Consider the following 22,185-nt stretch of genomic DNA (forward strand, 5'->3'; position numbering starts at 1 on the left):
TATATATTATCTTTCTAATTTGTAAACTTGAGGGCAGGTTTTCTTTCTCTCTTTTTTTTAAAAGAGAGAGAGAAACAAGAATTAGCCAAAATGAGGATAAACTGTAATGAATAAGTGCTGCCAGAGCCATGCTTCAAACTCTTCCCCCTACTGTCAAATTTCTTATTTCTCATAATATTGTTTTTGTAATGAATACATATTTATGTTATTATATTAAAATTTCTTAGTTGAAAAAGTTCTATGATTTTACATTCCATTCTCAGCTATTTTCTACCTTGTTAAAATTTTGTTGTGATAATAAAATAAAATATTACCTAGGTTTCTAGTTTAAGAGTTTAGAATCTTTTTGACATTCCAAAGCTGATTCAATGGCAGATTAAGAGTCCACATAACCATCCTGGAGGGATGACCCAGATCAATACCTTGCTTTGTATCCTTCTGTCAAACTGATGAGAGAATACAATGTCTCTATTGTGTGTTTACTATGGAACAGCGAAGCAACAACTTTCACTTGATATGATATATTTGCTAATAATACATGATCAGACCACTGTAATAAAATACTTGTGAAAAAAAGTGATATTGCTTTTTAAAAAAAATATAAACTTAGAACTTGAGATATCCAATAATGATGATTTTAAATCGGAAAGCAAACTATATATTCATTTTGAAACATATTAAAAAAACTTAGATCAATTACAGCTTGCAATACTGCTTGGTGTCATATGCATACCATATATATATATATATACCCACAGTGTGACAGCAGCTTGCACACTTACAGTTTTATAGATAAAAATCACAATTAAACCATGATTTAAACCACCCAGTGGGGGAAAAATCTTTTAAGATTAGGATTTTTTTTTTTACATTGCTTAATATCAGAATCACACCTTACAAACATTACCCTCCATGGGTTTTTTTTTAATTAAGCTGTGAAAGGTAGAATGTTGGATTTTGTAAAGTTTTTCTACTTTGTTATAAAAGCAGTTCTGTAAACTATCAGAACTGTTTTCAAAAATAATTACATAGATTGGCTATTTGCTATGGGAATTTAAATAAAATTTTAAAACTGAGACTGATAAATGATGTAAATATATTTCACCTAAATTATACTTAATGATCAATACTATTACAAGCTGTACAAATCAACCAGAAATATAGGATTAAAGTTTACGTAGTAGAATAATTTTAAGATTTTTATCTAAGCAAAGTTTTCATAGACTGACATTTATTAATAGATGAATACCATGGTTAGAATATAACCCATAATGAAAATGACAAATGTCTTTGTCACATTGAGATTTTGAAATTCTTATTCACCGTAGACTATTGGAAGGTACCAGTGTGAAAATATCTAATAATGGATTTTTTTTCTTTTGAAACTCCATGGATAAAAGTTATTTAATACAGAGTATGCATAGAGTACTTCAAATAGTGAACTCTCCTTCATTTTCAACAAACCTTTTATACTCTGATTTTATTCAGATTCAAAGTAGTATTTATACACTATATGGATGGTGTCTGCTCTTCAATGCTGTTTTATGAAACCTTAATTGTTCAGAATAAATTACCGTATATTCCGGCGTATAAGACGACTGGGCATATAAGACGACTGGGCATATAAGACGACCCCCAACTTTTCCAGTTAAAATATAGAGTTTGAGCTATACTCACCGTATAAGACTACCCCTGTTCCAACGCACACCAAGTAAAAATTAAAAAACATCAGATTTGATTTCAATATGGTAATTTTAATTCAAATGCTTATGACATGCAGGTAGTTAGCAGGAAAACTGTCACTTATAAACATAAGGCTGTTTGTCATCAAACATGTAAACATAAAACAGTGCAAGTGGATTAAACTTTTNCTAATTCATTCTAAAGCTGAAAGGAAGGATAAGACAATAAACCCATGGGAGCTGCCATGCTGTTTGTTTTCTAAGCCAGGGCTTTTCAACCTTTTCACCGATTGTACCACTTTTAGAATATGGCAACATTCGAGTACCACCAGTCAGCCAGCAAGGTGTCAAAAGCTTGATGACAAAAAAAAATAAATGGAAAAAAGTGATAAAGTACAGGTAGTCCTCAACTTACAACAGTTTGCTTGGTGACTGTTCAAAGTTACAACGGCACTGGAAAAAGTGACTTATGACCATTTTTCACACTTATGACCTCTGCAGCATCCCCAGGGTCTATTTCTCTTTCCCTCTTTCTCTCCCTCTATTTCTCTCTCTCCCTCTCTCTATTTCTCTTTCCCTCTTTCTCTCCCTCTATTTCTCTCTCCCTCTCAAAGATCCTTAAAATCCTTAAAGGTTATGCTTGGGCGGAAGACTTTTTCTTTTACAGATGGGGCGGGTGGGCCTGACATTCGCACGCAGGCAGGACCCCGTCCGCCGAGCCACCGCTTCCCCATCGCCCTCCACGCCAGCCGTCTCCGTCTCCAGACCTCCCAGCTGATGGGCGCAGGTCCGGGGGTTGCCAGCTGACGGGCGCAGGAGTTCGGTGCTGCAGTGGCCTCCCCTTCGCCCTCCACACTGGCTAAAGTGTTGCCTGACGTTCCAGCTGACGGGCGCAGGTCCAGGGGTCGCCAGCTGACGGGCGCGGGAGGTAGGCGCCGCCGCGGTCTCCCAGCCGCTTGCTTCTTCGGCTGGAGCAGTTGCAAGGGCTTGCATGGTCCCCAAGGGCCGCTGACACGCTCCCCGCCGCCGGCAACCATGCAAGCCCTTGCAACTGCTCCAGCCGAAGAAGCAAGCGGCTGGGAGGCCACGGCGGCGCCTACCTCCTGCGCCCGTCAGCTGGCAACCCCCGGACCTGCGCCCATCAGCTGGGAGGTCTGGAGACGGAGCCGGCTGGCGTGGAGGGCGATGGGGAAGCGGTGGCTCAGCGGGCGGGGTCCTGCCTGCACGCGAATGTCAGGCCCACCCGCCCCATCTGTAAAAGAAAAAGTCTTCCGCCCAAGCATAACGCCAGCAGTTCTGTGCCACAGAGGCTTGAGACACGGAGGCGCGGGACGCGGAGCGGCGCGGTGCGGTGGGAGGCGGCAGGACGGGGGAGGGGTTACCTGCATCCTGCCAGCCGAACTCTGGAAGCCTGCCTGAATACCCGTATTTTCCGGCATATAAGACGACTGGGCGTATAAGATGACCCCCGACTTTTGAGAAGATTTTCAGGGTTTAGAAAGTCGTCTTATACGCTGGAAAATACGGTATATTAAAACTGATATTACCTTACATTTCTGATCCCTCCCTACCCACTGCATGAAGTGATGGTGGAATAATCATAAAAATATTGTTGTCATGGAACTACTCAAGGTCAAAGAGAAGTGAAACTCGCTAAACTAATTGGACAGATTATAAGATGCAAGTTTCAAGTACAAATTATTTATAAACCTCATCTATATATTTTTCTGTTCACTTTTATTTTGAACTTTAGATATCTCTACATGCTGCCGAATAAACATTTTGAAGATCTTGTGTGATTATCTTATCTATCATGTAGCAGATTATAGTATTTCATAGTAGTACCTTTTTTTTATTACAGGCAAAGTCATCAACAAAGATTTACGTCACTACCTAAGCCTACAGTTTCAGAAAGGTTCAGTTGATCACAAACTGCAACAGGTTATCAGAGATAATCTTTACTTGAGAACTATTCCATGTAAGTAACATACTAACATATTCCTTTGGATTAAACAAACTTTGAAAGGATATCTTAAGTAATATGTACTTTAAATGCATGATACTGTATAGGCTAGCAAAACCTGAATTCTGGAGTTATAAATAACGACACTGGGAATTACATCTTTATTCCCATGTGTTTACTGGCAACTTAATATATTACAGATATGCATGTGTATACAAATTGGTGTGTAAAATAATGTGCCCTGGGCCAACAGCATATTAAGGCTCTTTAAGACAATAAGATTAGCTATAATGGATCCACAGCAACATCTACTACTAATTCAAAGAAGTTGCTTACCCACAACTGTGATTCTTTAAGTAGTAAAATTGGTTCTGTTATGTATCAAATTCACACATTGTGTTGTCAAGCTTTTGAATAAAAAATGCTATCGCTGCACATGCCAAAGGATATTTATTCCACATCCAGAGATAGAATAAAAGGGGAAAGATACCAGACTGCATGAGAATGAAGTGTTATGTGATGATCACTTGACTAATAAGTGAGCTGAGGAAAGAGATAAATACATAGCAAAGAAAAACAATAAATTGAAGATTTATTTGTATTAGAAACAGGAAAAATCAACTTTAATAAAACATTTTTTCCTGAAAGGAAAAAACGAGATTCCTGCCCCTTCCCCCTGTTTTCTATCTTTTTTTAATGGAGGGAAATTTATTCTTTTCTATCTCTCCAATATTCTAAACCTTCAGTTATTTCAAATGCATATTTTCCAGGCAACACATTTGATGCTACACATATTCAAATCAAAAATTACACTGGAAACTAAAACTTTTTGTTGGATCTCTTACGTACATTTGTATTGTAATGGCCTTCTCTTAACTTGACATCAGCACTTTTGCACTTTTCATAGTTTACATATAAGACACAACATAGACATATTAAACATCAGGGAAAGACACAGATGAAGCCTCCCCTCCTCCCATTAAGGTACTAAATAATACCAAGGATCTGGCAGGATTCAGAAGAATCTATCTGTCACTCAAAGAAACAGATGTGAGATGATCGATATTGGGCTACTTCCATTTCAAGAGTGGGAAATTAAAAACTTACACCAAGGCATCTTCTCCCCATCCATACTCATAATCAGCATGGATTCCCAGAATGCTCCCTGCCAACTAAAAGGCAATAAGGTATGCTTCCGTTTTTCATAGGAGAAGAATATTCTGGAATGACCATTTGTCATTTTTTGCCACCACAGTCCTCTGAGGTAGAGAGGGAGATGATCTTAACAATTATGATTTTCATTATGAAGTACCTGATGCTTGCCACAAAAGCCAAAGTCCAGCTTTTATGTTTCTGATCATCCCACTTCTAAAACCAATTCATAATGGAATATTTTAGGGGTACATTTGAACTCGAAGCCAGCATGCATTACACGGAAGCTCAAATTGGTTTATTGCCAGTTCTGGAGGAAATTAACGACAGCAGGTATGGTAACCAAACCAATTAACAGAAGGTATTAAAGTGGTGAATAACTTCTGCCATTTAGAATCATCATTAAAGGAATCAGCAGTGAAGAAATATGCTGCAGACTGGCACTTTGAGGAGTAGCAATGAAGGCTTGAAAAATGTAATTCTGATGTAATGTTTCTATATCTACAAAGATCAAAGATCAGAATTGTTCAGGCAGTTGTTTTTCCTATAGAAATGAAATTTAGAATTTGAAGAAGCAGATTAGAAAGTGCATAGAAGCTTTTGAAGTTTGGCATTGAAAATGTCTGAAGAAAGAGACAAACAGGAAGCAGACAGGCAGACAGACAGGAAAATGAACAAATCATATAACGAAACAATCCAAAGTTCTTACTCGGAACACAAATGACCAGATTGAGATTATCATATTATGTGAAGTTCTCGCTGTCTAGCAAAGCCTGTGAGGATGTTGAGAAAGTTGGAAAGAAAGGAAAACATGATGACAAGCAGCAAGGTGGATGGACTACATTGCAGTTGTGATGGGTGCACAACCAGAAGACCTAAGGGGTTAGTTTGGAAACAAATACTCCTGGAGAAATTCTATCTATAAGGTCACTAAGAATTGATACCAACTTGATGGCATATAATTAGTCTAATCAAAGAGGTACAGGTAGTCCTAGGGCCATTTGTTTAACAACCATTCTAAATTACAACAGCATTGAGAAAAGTGAGTTCTAACCAATCCTCACAATTACAGACACTAAGCATCCCCTTGATCACATGATTAACATTCATGGACTTGGCAACCAGCATTTATTCAAGATGGTTGCAGCATCTCAGGGTCACATGATTGCCATTTGTGACCTTCTCGGGGTTTCTGACAAGCAAAGTAAATAGGGGGAGCTGGATACACTTAATGACCATGTAATTTGCTTAGCAACCATGGCAAAAATTGAGTATGACTTTATTTATTTATTTATTTATTTATTTAAATTTATATACCGCCCTATCTCCCTTACGGGACTCAGGGCGGTGAACAGGCAATAATAAAAATCACAATAAATATTAAATAAAAAGCCTGCTCTAAAACACCCCATATAAAAACCCCTACCAAAACACAATCAGAACTACGCCAGGCCGGCCGCATGGAATAGATGGGTTTTCAAGGCTCGGTGAAAGAGGCGCAGGTCCGTAGTTGTACGTAGGTCTGACCACATTGCTTAGTAACCCCATTGCTTAATGACAGAAGTTCAGGTCTCAAATGAGATTGTAAATCGAGGATCACCTGTAATTCTTATATTGCCTCTGCAATAAAAAAGGGCCTCTTTTTCAACTGCAGTTTATTTTATAATATGGTATCCCTTTCTGGATAATAAAAGATTTTGCTGTTCAACTTGTGCAACTTGCAGAAAATGTTCCTTTGAGGACCAAAGGCTTTATATTTCACAATGAGAACTCCAAATGGACTCACAAAGCATATTGTAGTAATCCAATCTTGACGTTAGCAGTACATATATCACTGCATCAGAACTCTCTCCCTCATGATCTATCAGCTGAGGCTGATAAAAGACCCATTCACTATTGTTATGTACTTAACCAGTTTTAAATCAAGAAGAATGCACCAAATTGCAAGCCTGTTCGTTAAGTGTTAATGCAGTCCCATTCAGAACTGGATCAACTGAGTCCAGGCTCAAAAATTCTGTTTTTGATAAATTTAGATTCAGCTTGTTTTCTTATATCCAATCTTCTAGCATTTGGAGGCACATGGAGGCTCTAGAACAGGGGTGTCAAACTGCGGGCCCATGGGCTGGACGTGTCATCGGAAACCACGCCCACCCCATTGCCGGCAATGGCGAAAAAGCTCCGATACGTTGCGCGACGTCACACGTGTCTGCTCTAGAGACATCCAACCCTGAGTTTGCAGGAAATATGCTATAATCATGACTGTCAAGGATTAACTATATTAATCCTTGTGAGCCATCCAGAGTCATTGACAAGTGGGTAGTTCTAGAATTTTAACAAATACATAAATTACATATTTGATTTTAATTTGGTTTAACGTTCCTGTTTCATATTTTTTGCTCTAGTTTCATATAATTAAGTACTTGTGGTTGAATCTGTTTTTATTATTACATAGTAGAGCGGCAGAATCTAGGTCACTTTTGTGTAACAATTTGCAAACAGTTAGAAAATTTTACAAGAATTTATTCACATTCTGCCTTTTTATTCCAGGCACCACAAGAGCTCCCAGAGATGGGGAAGTCCCTGGAGTGGATTATAATTTTATACCTGTTGATCAATTCAAGGCATTGGAAGAAAGTGGAGCTTTGCTAGAAAGTGGAACATATGATGGTACATATAAAACTTATCATTTGATCAGCTATTTCTAGATTACCATTTTTATGAGATATAATTACAGGTAGTTCTTCTGTTACCAATCATTTGTTCAGCTGCTATTTGAAATTGCAACAGCATTGAACAAAAGTAGTATATATTACCAGTTGTCACACCACCCCTGCAGTCACATGATTGTGATTCAGATGCATGGCCACCATCTCACATGATTGTGATTCAGATGCATGGCCACTATTTACCATGGTTGTGCCTCATGGTCATATGATTGCAGTTTCCAATGTTCCCTGCTGCTTTCCACCAGCAAAGTCAATAAGGAGCTGGCAGAATATTGGAAGTTATGATCATGCGAGGTCCTTTCTTAATGACCTGCATGGTCCTCACTTGACTTCAGTAAGGATCATGGATAACTATTCATATATCAAAGCTGTTCAGAAAAATGGTTTACGATAAACCAGAATTTTAATCTATATTGCACTTGACTTAGTATTCTATCTGTTGTGTCTTATCATTATAGTGACCTACCAAACTATTAAGGATTAATTGAAACACTCAAGAATAATTTTAGCACTCAAAAAAGAAAGTGCTGCATCACTTGTTTATACCTAGGATGATTAAGAGATACGATATCAAATACCTGTGAGTGAATGTGTGTGTGTGTCTGATGCATAGCTTTAAAGATGACCATTGTTATTGCATAGAAAGCTGTTTTTATGCAAGGGGGGTAACGTTTTTTCAGGCAGAGACTGTATTTTAAATGTTTTGTTAGCAGTTGGTGGCAGCTGTTACAGATGCTGAGCTTGTCAGCTGGGGAGTTGACTTTTATTACTATATCTAGATACCATATTAACAGTTTATAAAGGCATTTGCTATGGAGTTATTTTACAAGGGCAAAATACAGTTACAGTATCAAAATATTAAAATAGCTGGAGCCTTGGCAGTTTCTTTTATGCTATATAGAATTTCTTTATTAAGATTGCAGTGATTAATTTAAAGAGTAAAAAAGCCAATTGTTTAAATTTTCAAAGGCACTTATTTTATTAAAAATATCCATCAAGTGCAGCAAGATATATTTTTAGCTTTCTGAGGTGCAATTCAGTATTGAACTGAACAAGCCTTCATACAAAAGAATAAAAATAATGCTCTAACCACACATTTTAATACTGCCTCAATGTGAATTGTTGTTTCCTGTTTCATTCATAAAAATGAGTTTGTTCTTGGTTGCAGCTGCCAAAAAATCTACAGTTTCTTCTGATTAATTATGATATACTATATAGATTGAAATAAAATTGGTTTTCTTTAGTTTTTATAAGTTTTATTTGGAACTAGTGAATATAAAATAAAATATTTTCTTTTTTAAACAGAATATTCAGGTAGGACAGCCATTTGGAGATATTCTTCAACAATATTAGAGATTTATTGTTGAATTTGAAAATTAAGTATTTCAGCATGTATGCTCTATTCCTGCAAAGGAGATAGATGAATTAATTGTATATGTTTTATAGAAAAATCTATAGTGTTAGATAGCCAATATATAGAAATGGATGTTTATATTTTATTTGGTTCTTTGTATTTGAATTACACGCATATCTAGGATGAGAAGCCAACATGGGTTTGTGAAAAACAGATCATGCCTAATAAACCTTAATTCATTATTTGACAAAATGACTAAATTAGTAGACCAGAGAAATACTGTGGACAAAGTATACTTTGATTTCAGTAAGGCATTTGACAAAGTGGACTACAGCATACTTCTTGGTAAGCTAGAAAAATGTGGGATAGATAGCATCACCACCACCATATAGATTTGTAACTAGCTGACAAACCACACTTAATGTGTAGTCCTTAATGGAACTACATATACATGGAGGGAAGTAAGCAGTGGGGTACCTTAAGATTCTGTTTTAGGCCCAGTACTCTTCAGTATCTTCATAAATGATTTAGATAAGGGAATAGAAGGGAAATTCATCAGATTTGCAGACGACATCAGGCTGGCAGAAATAGCCAAAATCACAGAAGATAGGCTCTAGATCCAGATGGATCTCAACAGACTTGGACACTGGGGCCCATTTAACAAAATAAAATTCAGTGTAGAGAAAAGTTAAGATTTTATGTAGGCAAGAAAAAACAAATGTACAGGTACAGATTAAGTGAAACTTGTTCAATAGCAATAACTGAGAAAGGGATCTTGGAGTCCTAGTAGACAATCACTTAAATATGAGCCAGCAGTGTGTTGCAGCCACCAAAAAACCCCCAGTGCAGTCCTAAGCTGCATTAATAGTGGGATAGAATCAAGATCACATGAAGTATTGGTACCGCTTTATAAGACTTTGGTAAGACCACATTTGGAGTACTGCATCCGGTTTTGGTCATCACAATATAAAAAAATATGTTCAGACTGTGGAAAGAGTGCAGAAAAGAGCAACAAAGATGATTAGGGAGCTAGAGGCTAAAATATATGAAGAATGGTTGCAGGAATTGGATATGTCTAGTCTAGTAAAAAGAAAGACAACAGGCAACATGATAGCAGTGTTCTAATATTTGAATACTACCACAAAGAAGAGGGGGTCAACTTATTTTCCGAAGTACCAGAAGGCAAGACAAGAAGCAATGGATGGAAACTAATTAAGAAGAGAAGCAACCTAGAAATAAGAATAAATTTCCTGACAGTGAGAACAATAAACCAGTGGAACAGAAGTTGTGGGTGCTTCATCATTGGAGGCTTTTAAAAAGAAACTGGATAGCCATTTGTCTAAAATGGTATAGGGTCCTGCTTGAGCAGGGGATTGGACTAGAAGACCTGCAAAGTTCCTTTCAAAGTTCATTCTTAGTCCTATTAAAATTGAGTCATGTGTTTGAGTGAGGGTAGAAGGTATTTTGAATGTTTGGCCTTTAAAGTATAACAACCTTGCTTATTTATAGGTAAATATTGCTGCAGTAGGCTATCAAAACTGAATATGTAACATATATCAGGGATCCCCAATCCCCGGTCCGTGGACCAGTACCGGGCCACGGCATGCCAGCAACCGGTCCACACAAACAAGCAGGCAGCACACAAAACCATACACTCTCCAGTCTGCAGAAAAACCTCTCTCCACAGAACCGGTCCCTGGTGCCCAAAAGGTTGGGGACCTCTGACATATATAACTTGCACATAATTATTTCAGCTTCTGCAAGAACACATTAGGATATGCTAACGAAATAACTAATTCTATGCATAGGTAAGCAGATTTTTAAAATACTAGGCATAGTATACATAGTCAGAATTGTCATTATTTCTTACTGTTATTAATGAGCAGTTTGTTAGCATAAATATAACTGCTTGGAATCTTGCATTTGTTCTTGCCTTCTCTTGCCTTTTGTTTTTGCTTCGGATTAATGTAACAAAAGTAGATACTGAAAGTTAGATAAACCAGAAGTTTATCTAGCTATTCTCACTGTCAAGAAAAATAAAAAAGGCATGATCCAGGACTTTGAACTATGATGATTGTAAATAATAATCCAGAATGCTATCATCTAAATTGTGTCACTTTGTGTTTCCTGTAGGAGAAAAATAGTGTAGGAGTAGCTGTCATGCAAGGAATGATTGGATAAGTGACTTTGAACAAGGTATCAAAGATAACTCTTAAAAAGATACCAGGATACTTGACATCCAGATAAAATAATTTAAAATCTGCCGACTGTTTTTCATTTTCAAATTATTGAATCTAAGTAGGGATATCAATACTGTAGGTGTTGAGAACCAAGGAGGCAACATTAAAACAAATATTCAGAAACTATTATGTAAGCAAAGAAGACAGAAATATTCCTTAAGCCTTGAGAAGGGAAATAGTACAAGTAGTCCTTGACTTATGACCATAATGGAGTCTGCCCATTACAGTAATAAGTCATGATGGTTATTAAGCAGAGTACCCACATTAACACCCTGCTTAATGACCACAATCCCTGCTTTTCCTGTTGCAGTTGTTAAACATACCTCAGGGATAGAGGGAGGCCCTTGGAGACCTAGCTCAGGCCCAGCCTTCATTACAGCACCTCCCCAGCTCACCTATGACCTGCCTAGGTCCTCCCCTCCCAAGGCAGCTTGTGTTGCACTTAATAACTCAAAGGAGATCTTGGATATCACCTTCGAGTAGGAGAGTCTGCTGATCCACCTACTGGCTTCCTTGCTGTACAGAGGCCATGTGCTGCCATTCCAGAAGTAGGCACCTATTTGGACTGGCTACAATTCTTTGCATCCATTCCCAAAATTGTGCCTCTTCTGGAACAACTCACATGGCCCCTGTGTAGGAAGATTGCACAGCAGATTGGCTGCTTTCCTGAAGGAAATCTATGGAAAAGATAAGTGAACTGAGCCATGAGTGGAAGTTGATGGGGAGAATGTGGGATCCAGCATGGTGGGATGCAGGGCCAAGACATGCAGTGACCTAATGGGGTGGGATGGGGGGAACATAAGTGGGGTGGCTTCCTGCAGAAGCCCTACAATTGGTCATAAGGATGGGCAGCAGTGCCCAGATTTTGTTCATGTGACTGCAGGGTGCCAGAACTTCAGGCAGGGTGGTAAGTCCCTTCATTCAGTGCTGTTGTAATTTCAAACAATTGCTGAACGAATCATCATAAGTTGAGGACTACCTGTAAAGAAGATACTTTTTCCTGACTCACTGGAAAGTGGGAGGTGAGGAAAAGTTATCATCTGTTAGTATCTGTTATTAAAGCGATGTCAATAAAATATAATTCTAGTCTTACTGTGGAATCTGTTTCTTGATCTAGTGTACTTTGGACTGACAAAAAGAAACTGCAACAATGTCAAAGTAATGGGACTTGTATTACCTTGTTACTATGCATACTCCACAAATATGTATTTATGGCATATCTATCATTGTTTGCATTTTCTTGCCTTCATGCAGATGACCATGAACCTAAATTCTTTGTTAGAAAGAATTTATTCTATTTTTGTTACATATGTGAGATGGGTGGCTATATAAATATGAGGAATAAAAAGCATTGTTTTATAAATTTATATGGCTGCTTATCTTAAATGCATTACTTTGGAATGTTAATAATTAAAAACAAAACAATTTCGTTTTCAGACTATTAATGTCTAAACATAATAACTTATGAAGCCCTGATTACATGCAGATAAATTACAGTAGTAATATGTAAATCAGCTGATCCGTAGGATAATACATTCAGGGAAGTTAAGTAAAGTTAATGAGAATGGATTATTGCAAAAATCCTGACAACCATCTTTCCTTCCTTCCTTCCTTCCTTCCTTCCTTCCTTCCTTCCTTCCTTCCTTCCTTCCTCCCTCCCTCCCTCCCTCCCTCCCTCCCTCCCTTCCTCCCTCCCNTCTTTCTTTCTTTCTTTCTTTCTTTCTTTCTTAATATTTTCTTTTACATGCATACGTTTAAGGTAATTTCTATGGGACTCCTAAACCTCCAGCTGAGCCTAGTCCATTCCAACCTGATCCAGTGGACCAGGTGCTTTTTGATAACGATTTTGACCTGGAATCTCAAAGAAAAAGAACAACATCTGTCAGCAAAATGCAGAAAATGGACACTTCCCTTCCTGAAGAAGAAGAGGAAGAAGAAAAAGTAGCAATTAATGGTAATGGAGGAACAGGTCAGTATACATATTTACTTATTTTATAAATACATATTAAATTACAGCTTGTAAAAAATAGGTTATAAATGTAATAAGTAACTTGTAAACACAATTCTTATTTTGTTCATAAGAGATTTTCCCTTCTAAATATTTTGAGACTTAATATATTGAGTTTATTAAATGTGAACAGGTGCAGATATACACACACAAATTCAGATATTTTAATACATATTGTTTTCAGTTTCCTCAGATTAGTGTATTTGAAATTTGTCCAAGGGTAGGAATCTTTTCAGGGCCAAAGAAATACTTGGAATTTTGAAAGGGCAGTCTTATGAAATGACTACTACAGATAGTCCTCAGCTTATGACAGTCACTTAGCAACTGTTCAATGTTATGACAGACCCTCCCTACTTAAGATCTGGTTTCAAAATTACAGTCACTGCAGTGCCCCCACAGTTATATGTTCGTACAACCGACCAGAGAGATGTTGCAGCACCCATTCTATTTCCCCACTCATCCCACCCTGCCCTACCAGGTCCCTGCAGTGTTGGCTTGCTATCAACCTACCCACCCAGTCACCCAAGAGAGGCTAAAAACTCCAATTTTTGTGGAGTTTGTTGAGCCTTCTTAATCAACAGAACCCCCACAGGATTGCAATAATAGCACTTGCTTGCAGTAAAGCATGCGAACCTTACATCACATCAGCCCTCTCTGCAAAAAAAAAAACACTCCAAAAAGATAAGTTAGATGCTGCTGGGCCCTGGAGCTAGCTGGGTAGCTGAGGGTGGCTGAGTGACTGAGTAGGAAGCAGTCAGGCTTGTAAGCTGCAACAGCTCTGCACTCACTGGTAGCTTCTTTGACTGGCTTTCGGCTGTCCTGTTTGACAGAGCTGGGGTCTACCGTACAAGTTGCAACAACCCTGAGCATACCAATAGCTTCTACAGCTAACCCTGGGCTCCCCTGGCTGGCCAAATGGCTGGGTAGGAAGCAAACAAAGGCCTGTGGGGGGGGGGGGAGGAAGCAGGCCCAAGGTCTACAGAGACCCTGAGGGGCAAGAAGCAAAGCATGGGACACCTTGGGTCCAGGAAGCCAGGGCAGGTGAGCTTGGGTTTCCATTAGGCCTCCCAAGTCTCCCTACCCCATGGTCCGCTTAACAACCTGGAAACTCACTTATGTCCTTATCAGGAAGAGCAGAGGTGGTAGTGGCCCTTAAACCAGGTGATCATGTGTGCACCTCACTTAACAATCCTTGTGACTTGCAACTGTGATCGTCTGACTCCATTATGTTTGTGACTCAAGGACTACCTGGATACAGTATTTGCTTATGGTTGCTATAATGTGTATTTCTAATTAAAAAAAGAAAACATGTTCATTTCTCATATGATGACAACTGTTTTCAAAGTTCTCTCTAACATTTCAGTGGAATCTTTCTAGGAACCAAAGATATTTTTATAAATCAATTGGTTGCTAGAAACTGAAAAATTGCTTTGCAGAATGTCCTTCCTGGTTTGTTTTTTAATTAAATAGAAAAGGTAGACCCAGGGGATCTGGTTGGTACAAAGAAAATATCTAGGTGCAAATTATGCTGATTAACTCTGTTCTTAGGGAATTAGTGATATATTCAGTTTAGCTTTGTGTAAAGCAGAATAAAGCTAAAATAGATATTATATACATGTTTTTGTGTACTTTTATTCTTTTTTAAAATTGTAAGCCTCCTAGAGTCACCTCATTTTGAGATGGGTGGCAAACAAATTAAATAAAACAAATTATTTTCTTTAAACAATTGCAGAAATCAAAGAGCGACATTTGGAGTCTTCTGATTGGATGAAACCTGTTCCTAGTTACAGTCAGACAAATAGTTCTGTGGATTTCAAAAATTATTTATCGAGGGAAGAAAACTTAGAACCTCTGCCCAAGAACTGGGAGATGGCCTACACAGATACTGGAATGATCTATTTCATTGAGTGAGTAGAAGCTAATATTATATGCATTTAGAATTATCAAATCAACCTGATTGTTAGTACACTTATAGATGTTTCAGCTTATTAATTTCTGCTAACATGTTAATAATATAATAAGTATCTATCCATATTCCATTGCAAAGATTTATTTGGGGAAAATATTTCTCTATCAAGGAAAATATTTTCTTCCAAAGAGGCTGCATTTCCCAAATTCAAAGATCTTTGTAGACTGCTCAGATCAGTGCAATGCAATTGTATAGAATACATTTTTTTGTAAAAGGCAAATCTGTAGAAGTCTCTATATAAACATATTTCAAGTGAATCATTGTAAAATATTGTAAAAGTTTTCATATAATTGTTTATATTTCTAGATACATAGTTTTAATACAGGACTATTAATAATGTGACAGTTCTAAGAACTAAATATATTATTTAAATAATGAATCTACTATTTATTTTAGAATTATGCTATGAACTGGATAATCCTACACCCTAAAAAAGTATGAGATAATCTTTATCTTTATTTTGGATAATTTCTACTTTTATGTATGTCCTTAAAAGCAAGCTGAATAGAACATGATTTTAGGCTTATTATAAATAGTTAGAAGAGACATGTGTGTTTTCGTTTCATTACTTTGTTTCTTCTCTAGTAAAATACACATACACCTACGCAAAACATGAATGTATCATTCACTGAATGTTGAGGCATTAGTTATCAGTATTTTCTGACAACTTTAACCTGAGTTAACCCTATTCAAAACAAATCTGCTGTTTTGTAGAAAACTAAGTCAACTGTGACTATGAACACATTCGTCTAAAACAGATCTCTCTCTGTGTCTCTCTGTCTCTCTCTCTCTGTCTCTGTCTCTCTCTCTGTCTCTTTCAACACACAAAGGGTGCCAGTGTCTGAACATGTTTCTGTAATAAAGGGAACTTTTTATTAGTATTTTCTAACTAATTTCTCTGTCTCCACAGCCACAATACGAAAACTACCACCTGGCTGGATCCTCGTCTGTGTAAAAAGGCCAAAGCCCCTGAAGACTGTGAAGATGGAGGTAAGAAGCTCGGGATCCAATTATTTAAACCTTGTTATGTAGGGTTTTTAGTTCATGTTTATTGAATTGTTGCGAAAAAGCTTTCCTGGTGTAATAAATTACTAACTGTACTAATAAATTGCATATTGCTTCTGCATTATAGTCTCTGATTCACATTTATCACATCCTGGTAACCCTGTTGTTGTTTCAAGTACCCTGATCAATTCTTTCCATAGCAAGGATCCTCATACCTCCTATATTTCAAGGTCAGCCTGCAGCTGGAGCACCTGAATAGGCCTCCCAGTGCTCTACTCCAGAAATGGTGGTTCCCTATTATTCCAGTTTAAGACCTTCCATCTGCGCAATCTGCAGTACATAACACCAAACATTTCAGCTTGTTTTTTTTTATCTCCATAGCATCAGTATTCACATTTGATCATTATTTTGTTTTATTGAATTCTTTTGTTCCTTACAATAAGAATAACTTGCCCTCCCACTTCAGGCATCTGTCCATTCCAGAATGTAGGGACTGCAACTAAATATTGTAATACTGGGTAATGCTGTGAATTGTACTTGGATAATTACTGGCAATCCGTGAGGTAACCCAAAAAGAAATGCTATGTGGTTGTGGCCAAAAGAGTCATTAACCCGTGGGCTGCTGCATTTTGAACCAATAGCAATTTCCAGATTTGAAAGACAACTGTAACTAGAGTGAACTGTAGTAACCCAGCTGGGTAGAAATAAGAGCATGCCAGTCCTTCTTGCTTCCCAGAACTGCAATTTCAGTCAGTCTCATTCTCTTTTATCTGCCCTGCCCCCCAAAAAAGTTCAGGCTGGCAGTATACAACAGAGTAGCATTAGCAAATTTATGTTGTCTCACCTCAAACTGATGGATGAAATCACTCACAGTGATTTCATATAGATTTTTAAATAGCAAGGGAGAGAGTCTTAAGCCCTAAGAAACTCCACAACACAGTGCTCACATTTTTCCCACTGGCTTTTTATTGATTGATTATGGGCCATCAGGTTGGAGTTGATATGGAGTCACCACAGATAGATTTTTTTGTAGGTGTATCTGTCCCCAATTGCTCCTTCTGATCTTCCAACAGTGCACATATCACTACTGCAATTAAGTTCTTCTACCTTACTGCTGGTCATCCTCTTCTCTTTCTTTCCATCTTTTCCAGCATCAGAGTCTTCAGAGGCTTCACATATTGTATCCAAAGTAGAATAATTTGAGCCTGGTCATTTATGCCTCAAGTGAAAACTCTGTTGATTTGTTTGTTTGTTTTTCCTCACTATTGGGTATTTTCAAGAGTCTAATCCAACACCAACATTCAAAAATATTAATATTCTTTCTATGCTACTATGCTTTCAGTGCTTCTTTGCTTTCTATGCTACTTCTTCAAAGTACAACATTGCATAGAATGACATAGGGAAAACAATATCTTCATGATTTTGATTTTCGTAAATATAGCCATATCACAGCATCTGAATATATTTTCCAAGAATTTTATGACTTTACCAAATGCTTGTCTGTGGCCGATGTCTTAATTGCAGGTTCCTTTACTGTTGACTGTTAATCTTAAAATATACGATATGGGAATCGTGCTGTAATTTTTTTTAGACATCTTAGAATCAAATTCTACAGCTTCAAAATAATAATATATTTTACCTAATGGGTAAAATAAAAATCCATTAAAAGCTGAGCCAAAGCTTTTTTTCCTTTATATGATTGTAAAGATAAATGATCTATTTCATCTAATGAGAAATACATACTTTTAAGTGAATGTTGTAAACATAAATTTTTTTAAAAAAATTAGAAAGATTTTTTTAAAAAATAACAGGTTATAACAGTTGAAACAAGACTCACACATTTCATTTGAAACTATTCAAGAAAAAGTATACATTTTAAAATATTTAAATAATACACACTAAAGAACCTTAAAGACTTTAAAATAATAACAAAAACTAAAAACTAAAAAATGCAGTAGTTCATTTAAATTTCTTATGTATTTGCTGCAGATTAAACTGTGATGATAAGTGTTTGGTTACGAGTTAGTACATGTGAACTTTGATTAATTACAATATGATATTTTTTTAAAAGTACTATTATATCATTTTCTGAATCCGGAGTGATTCTTTTACTCATAGAAGTGTTCTATGCAGTGAACATTTATTGTTATAAATGATTATGCAAAATGTATTATTTTTGGCTTTGAAATAAATGAATTATGCAGTGCTTTTTTCAATATGTATTGAGGCAGATAACAAACAACTTAGATTCAAGATGAACTTTATTTCCATACCATTTTTAAACTTTATATCTGACTGCTTGAAATGCAGTTGGGTTTTGGATGTTGGTTTTGGATTGGTTTATTTGTTTGTTTTTTTTAAATAATGTGCAGTTGAATGAGGTGTAAATTAAGATCTTTATTTAAATGGATAAATGCATATTTTAATTGAGAGTTCTTGTATGGGGTCTAATACAATACAATTCTTCGAAACATAAATAACATTAAGTATGTCTACAGAATTTTTCTGCTTTCATCAAAATGACAAAAGCAGACTCCACTATTTCTACATTTGCAGTCCTTACATCATGACAGTGCTGCTTTCGTCATCCTTGCTTCTCCTTTATGCTGCCAGACCAAAGTCAAGTCACTTAAATAAAATAACATCTAATTATTTTTATTTTTAATATGATTCTGAAGCTATAACTTTATGAAAGTATTATCATCTTTAATACTGGTTTGGAAAAACTCAACAAATCAGACTATAATTGTGTAAATGTATAATGGCATTATTTTTTCTAAGAATTTTTTATGGATGTATCCCAGGTTATTACCAGGAGTTAAGTTTGACTTGAGGAACTAATGAGATATAATAAACATGGTAAAATGTGTAAAATGTTTTCAATATGCTTGACTGATCCATGGAAGGAATTCTCTTGTGCAAAGAAATAAACAGTGCTAACACTATAGATTTAGGCAGTATCAGTTTCACCATGTCATACAAATTCCACCTCAGGATTGTCTATTCTGACATTCTTGATCAAGGTGAAATTCTAAAGTGGCCTGTGAAAATGGAATTTCTTCAACAACATGGTTCTATGTCTCTGCTGATTTTCCAACTATGGCCACAGAGGAGAAAGATGACAAAGACAATGAAACAATATCTCAGGGATTGCCGTGAAGAAGAGGGAGTCAAGCTATTCTGAAGGCAGGACAAGAAGCAATGGATGGAAACTAATCAAAGAGAGAAGCATCCTAGAACTAAGGAGAAATTTCCTGACAGTTAGAACAATTAATCAGTGGAACAATCTGCCTCCAGAAGTTGTGAATGCTCCAACACTGGAAGTTTTTAAGAAGAGATTGGACAGCCATTTGTCTGAAATGGTATAGGGTTTCCTGCCTGAGCAAGGGGTTGGACTAGAAGACCTCCAGGGTCCCTTCCAACTCGATGATGATGATGATGTTGTTGTTGTGAGGGGGTTGAATTGTCCCTAAGACAGGCTGGATTGGCACCCACCATAATCACACCATTTTTAAAAAAAATCATTGTAGCAATGGGGAAAAGATAGACAGAGGAAGTGAAACATAAGTGATAAACTTTTAGTGTCCCTGGTGTTGATTGGTAAGACTATAATGGTCTGGCACAAGAAAAGGTCAGGGCATGAAGTCAGTCAAATGATGAAAAATGTTATAGCTAAATTGTTTTGTGTGAATAAAGCTATTGTGTGGATAAGGGAAGGATAAAAGCAATGTGATATTACTGAGTAAAGGCCCAATTTGAACTCTTTAAAACTGTTTTAATTTTGTGTCATTTCTGCTTAGAGAAGTGACTGTACAGATAATTCTTGACTTACAATTGTAATGGATTCTGCCATTACAATCTTAAATCGTGATAGTCATAAAGTGTATCACCGTGTGACTGGACCTGTTTTTAGTATCTTTTTGTGGCAGTTAAATAAACATCATGGTCATAAAGCGAATGCTGTAGTCGTAAAGCGAATGCTGCGGTTGTTAAGTGAACCCATTGTTTGCTATTGGGTGTTTTTGCTAAAAAGTGGAAACAAACATTGTAAATTGCAGTCACATGATCACAGGCAACTACAAATGTGCCTGAAATGCCATCACAAATACTGTCACATAACACTGGTCTGTGACAATAATGAAAGAATTGAAAAGCTTGAAAAGACACTGCCAAGTAGACCAAAGACAGCTAAATTGATATGTAAGCTGACTTGTTTCTGAACCAGGGTTTAATTCAGTGAATATTGTTTACTTAATTGGTTTCCATGTCACCCACATTGAATAATGTTTTGAAATTTTACAATATTTTTGTAAAAAAAATTTACAATATTTTTTAAAATTTAAAGTACATTGTCCTGCATCCCCATGATATAAGTGGGATAAAAAAAATAAGAAATAAGCTCATCAGTTTTTCTCTTCTAATTACAGAGCTTCCTTATGGCTGGGAGAAAATAGAAGATCCTCAGTATGGAACATACTATGTTGAGTAAGTTTTTTTGCCGAGTTGCTGAAAGTCCGGATTAATTGAATAATCAAAACCCTTCCTTCCTTCCTTCCTTCCTTCCTTCCTTCCTTCCTTCCTTCCTTCCTTCCTTCCTTCCTTCCTTCCTTCCTTCCTTCCTTCCTTCCTTCCACTTCTTAACTGCTATCACCCTCATAGAGGGACTCTGATATATATATTTGTTCAGTACACAGTATAGCAGTAGTTTTATTATAAAGCATGACTAGTTAATTAATATTTTCTTCCTTTTCTGGAAATTTAATGAGTAGATCTATTTATCCTTTAGGAGAATAAATAACAGTTGATTAGCTATCTGCTCTCAATGGACTACATGAATTTTAAAACGGAAATAAAAAAAAACCTTTTGAGTAACAGCACTTATTAACACTGGCTGTTAGTCATCCCAATTTATCCTAGTGCAAAGACTATACACAATAGTTTAAAAGAAAGCATAAGAAAACAAGGACTGATGGAACAAGGACTAATTTAACTTGTATACTGCCCATCTCACCAGAGATGATTCTAGGCGGCTTACAGACATTCAGTTGAAATGCCCTATAAAATGTTAATAAATAAGAATCATAGACATGAAATTCAATTAAAATAAAACTAACCAGGATGGAGAGGGAGGGAGCAAAGTGTGCACGGGAAAGAGGTGGGGTGTTATCTATTCCATTAGCCACCTCAAAGTGTCACACACCAATTGGGGCCCCAGACTAGTTGGCATAGCCATGTTTTCAAGGACTTTTGGAAGGTCAGAAGGGTGGGTGCAGATCCCACTTTGGGACAGGGGCATGATGTTCCAGAGGGCAGGAGGCACAGCAGAAAAGTCTTCTCTTCTAGACCACACCAGCCAAAATGATCCAAAAGGATAAATTATCCAAGGATGAAATGCATAAATGAAGTAATTGGAATAAATAATGGTTATTCTATCTTGTGATCTCAAAAAAATTGTTTTCTATCACCAGGCTATTGTTTTATAAACCTTCCAAAATTCCACCCATTTCACATTTTTTATGAAGCATTCTCTAAATTTGCCTATCATCTAATTCTGTCTTAGGGTAGGTATATTACTGAGGTATCTAAATATGAGCATTGCTTGAATTTGTAGAATGAATAAAGAATAAAGACAGATGGCGAGGTGGCCTAGTGGTGAAGATGCTCGCCTCCCACTCGGAAGGTTGAGACTTCAGTCCTAGGAAGTGGCAGATGTTTCTCTCCTAGGGAGCAAAGAAAAAAATATTTGCTGTGAACTCCGTGTGGCACCAGGAACGGCATCCGGCCAGTAAACGCTCAGCTCCATCTAGTCAACCCGATTTTACCCCGAATTAAGGGATTACAGAATCAGAAAAAGGGAGTGAAAGAATAAAGATATTATAAATTAATGTGGGGAGAAAAGAGACAAATAAAGGTAGTTTTCGACTTATGACCATTTGTTTAACAACTGTTCAAAGTTAGTATGCTGCTGAAAAAAGTGACTTACAACCAATCCCCACACTTATGATCGTCACAGCATCCTCTGTCATGTTTTGTCTCCCAGTCAATTCGGATGTTTGGCAACTGGCATCTATTTTTTTTTTTTTTTT

At 36.9% G+C, this 22,185-nt stretch overlaps 1 protein-coding gene across 1 annotated transcript in view; it reads left to right on the forward strand.

Moving 5' to 3' along the window:
- MAGI3 (membrane associated guanylate kinase, WW and PDZ domain containing 3) overlaps window positions 1-22,185 on the forward strand; it is a 97,112-nt gene that overhangs the window by 28,774 nt on the left and 46,153 nt on the right. Inside the window, exons 2-7 of the mRNA XM_015819938.1 lie at window positions 3,544-3,660; window positions 7,345-7,464; window positions 12,877-13,086; window positions 14,858-15,032; window positions 16,005-16,084; window positions 20,527-20,584. Coding sequence (XP_015675424.1) covers window positions 3,544-3,660; window positions 7,345-7,464; window positions 12,877-13,086; window positions 14,858-15,032; window positions 16,005-16,084; window positions 20,527-20,584 — 760 coding nt within the window. The remainder of the gene's footprint in view (window positions 1-3,543; window positions 3,661-7,344; window positions 7,465-12,876; window positions 13,087-14,857; window positions 15,033-16,004; window positions 16,085-20,526; window positions 20,585-22,185) is intronic.

Source organism: Protobothrops mucrosquamatus, unplaced genomic scaffold (genome assembly GCF_001527695.2).
Source record: "Protobothrops mucrosquamatus isolate PMUCROS unplaced genomic scaffold, P.Mucros_1.0 scaffold1021, whole genome shotgun sequence".
NCBI classification, from domain to species: Eukaryota; Metazoa; Chordata; class Lepidosauria; order Squamata; family Viperidae; genus Protobothrops; species Protobothrops mucrosquamatus.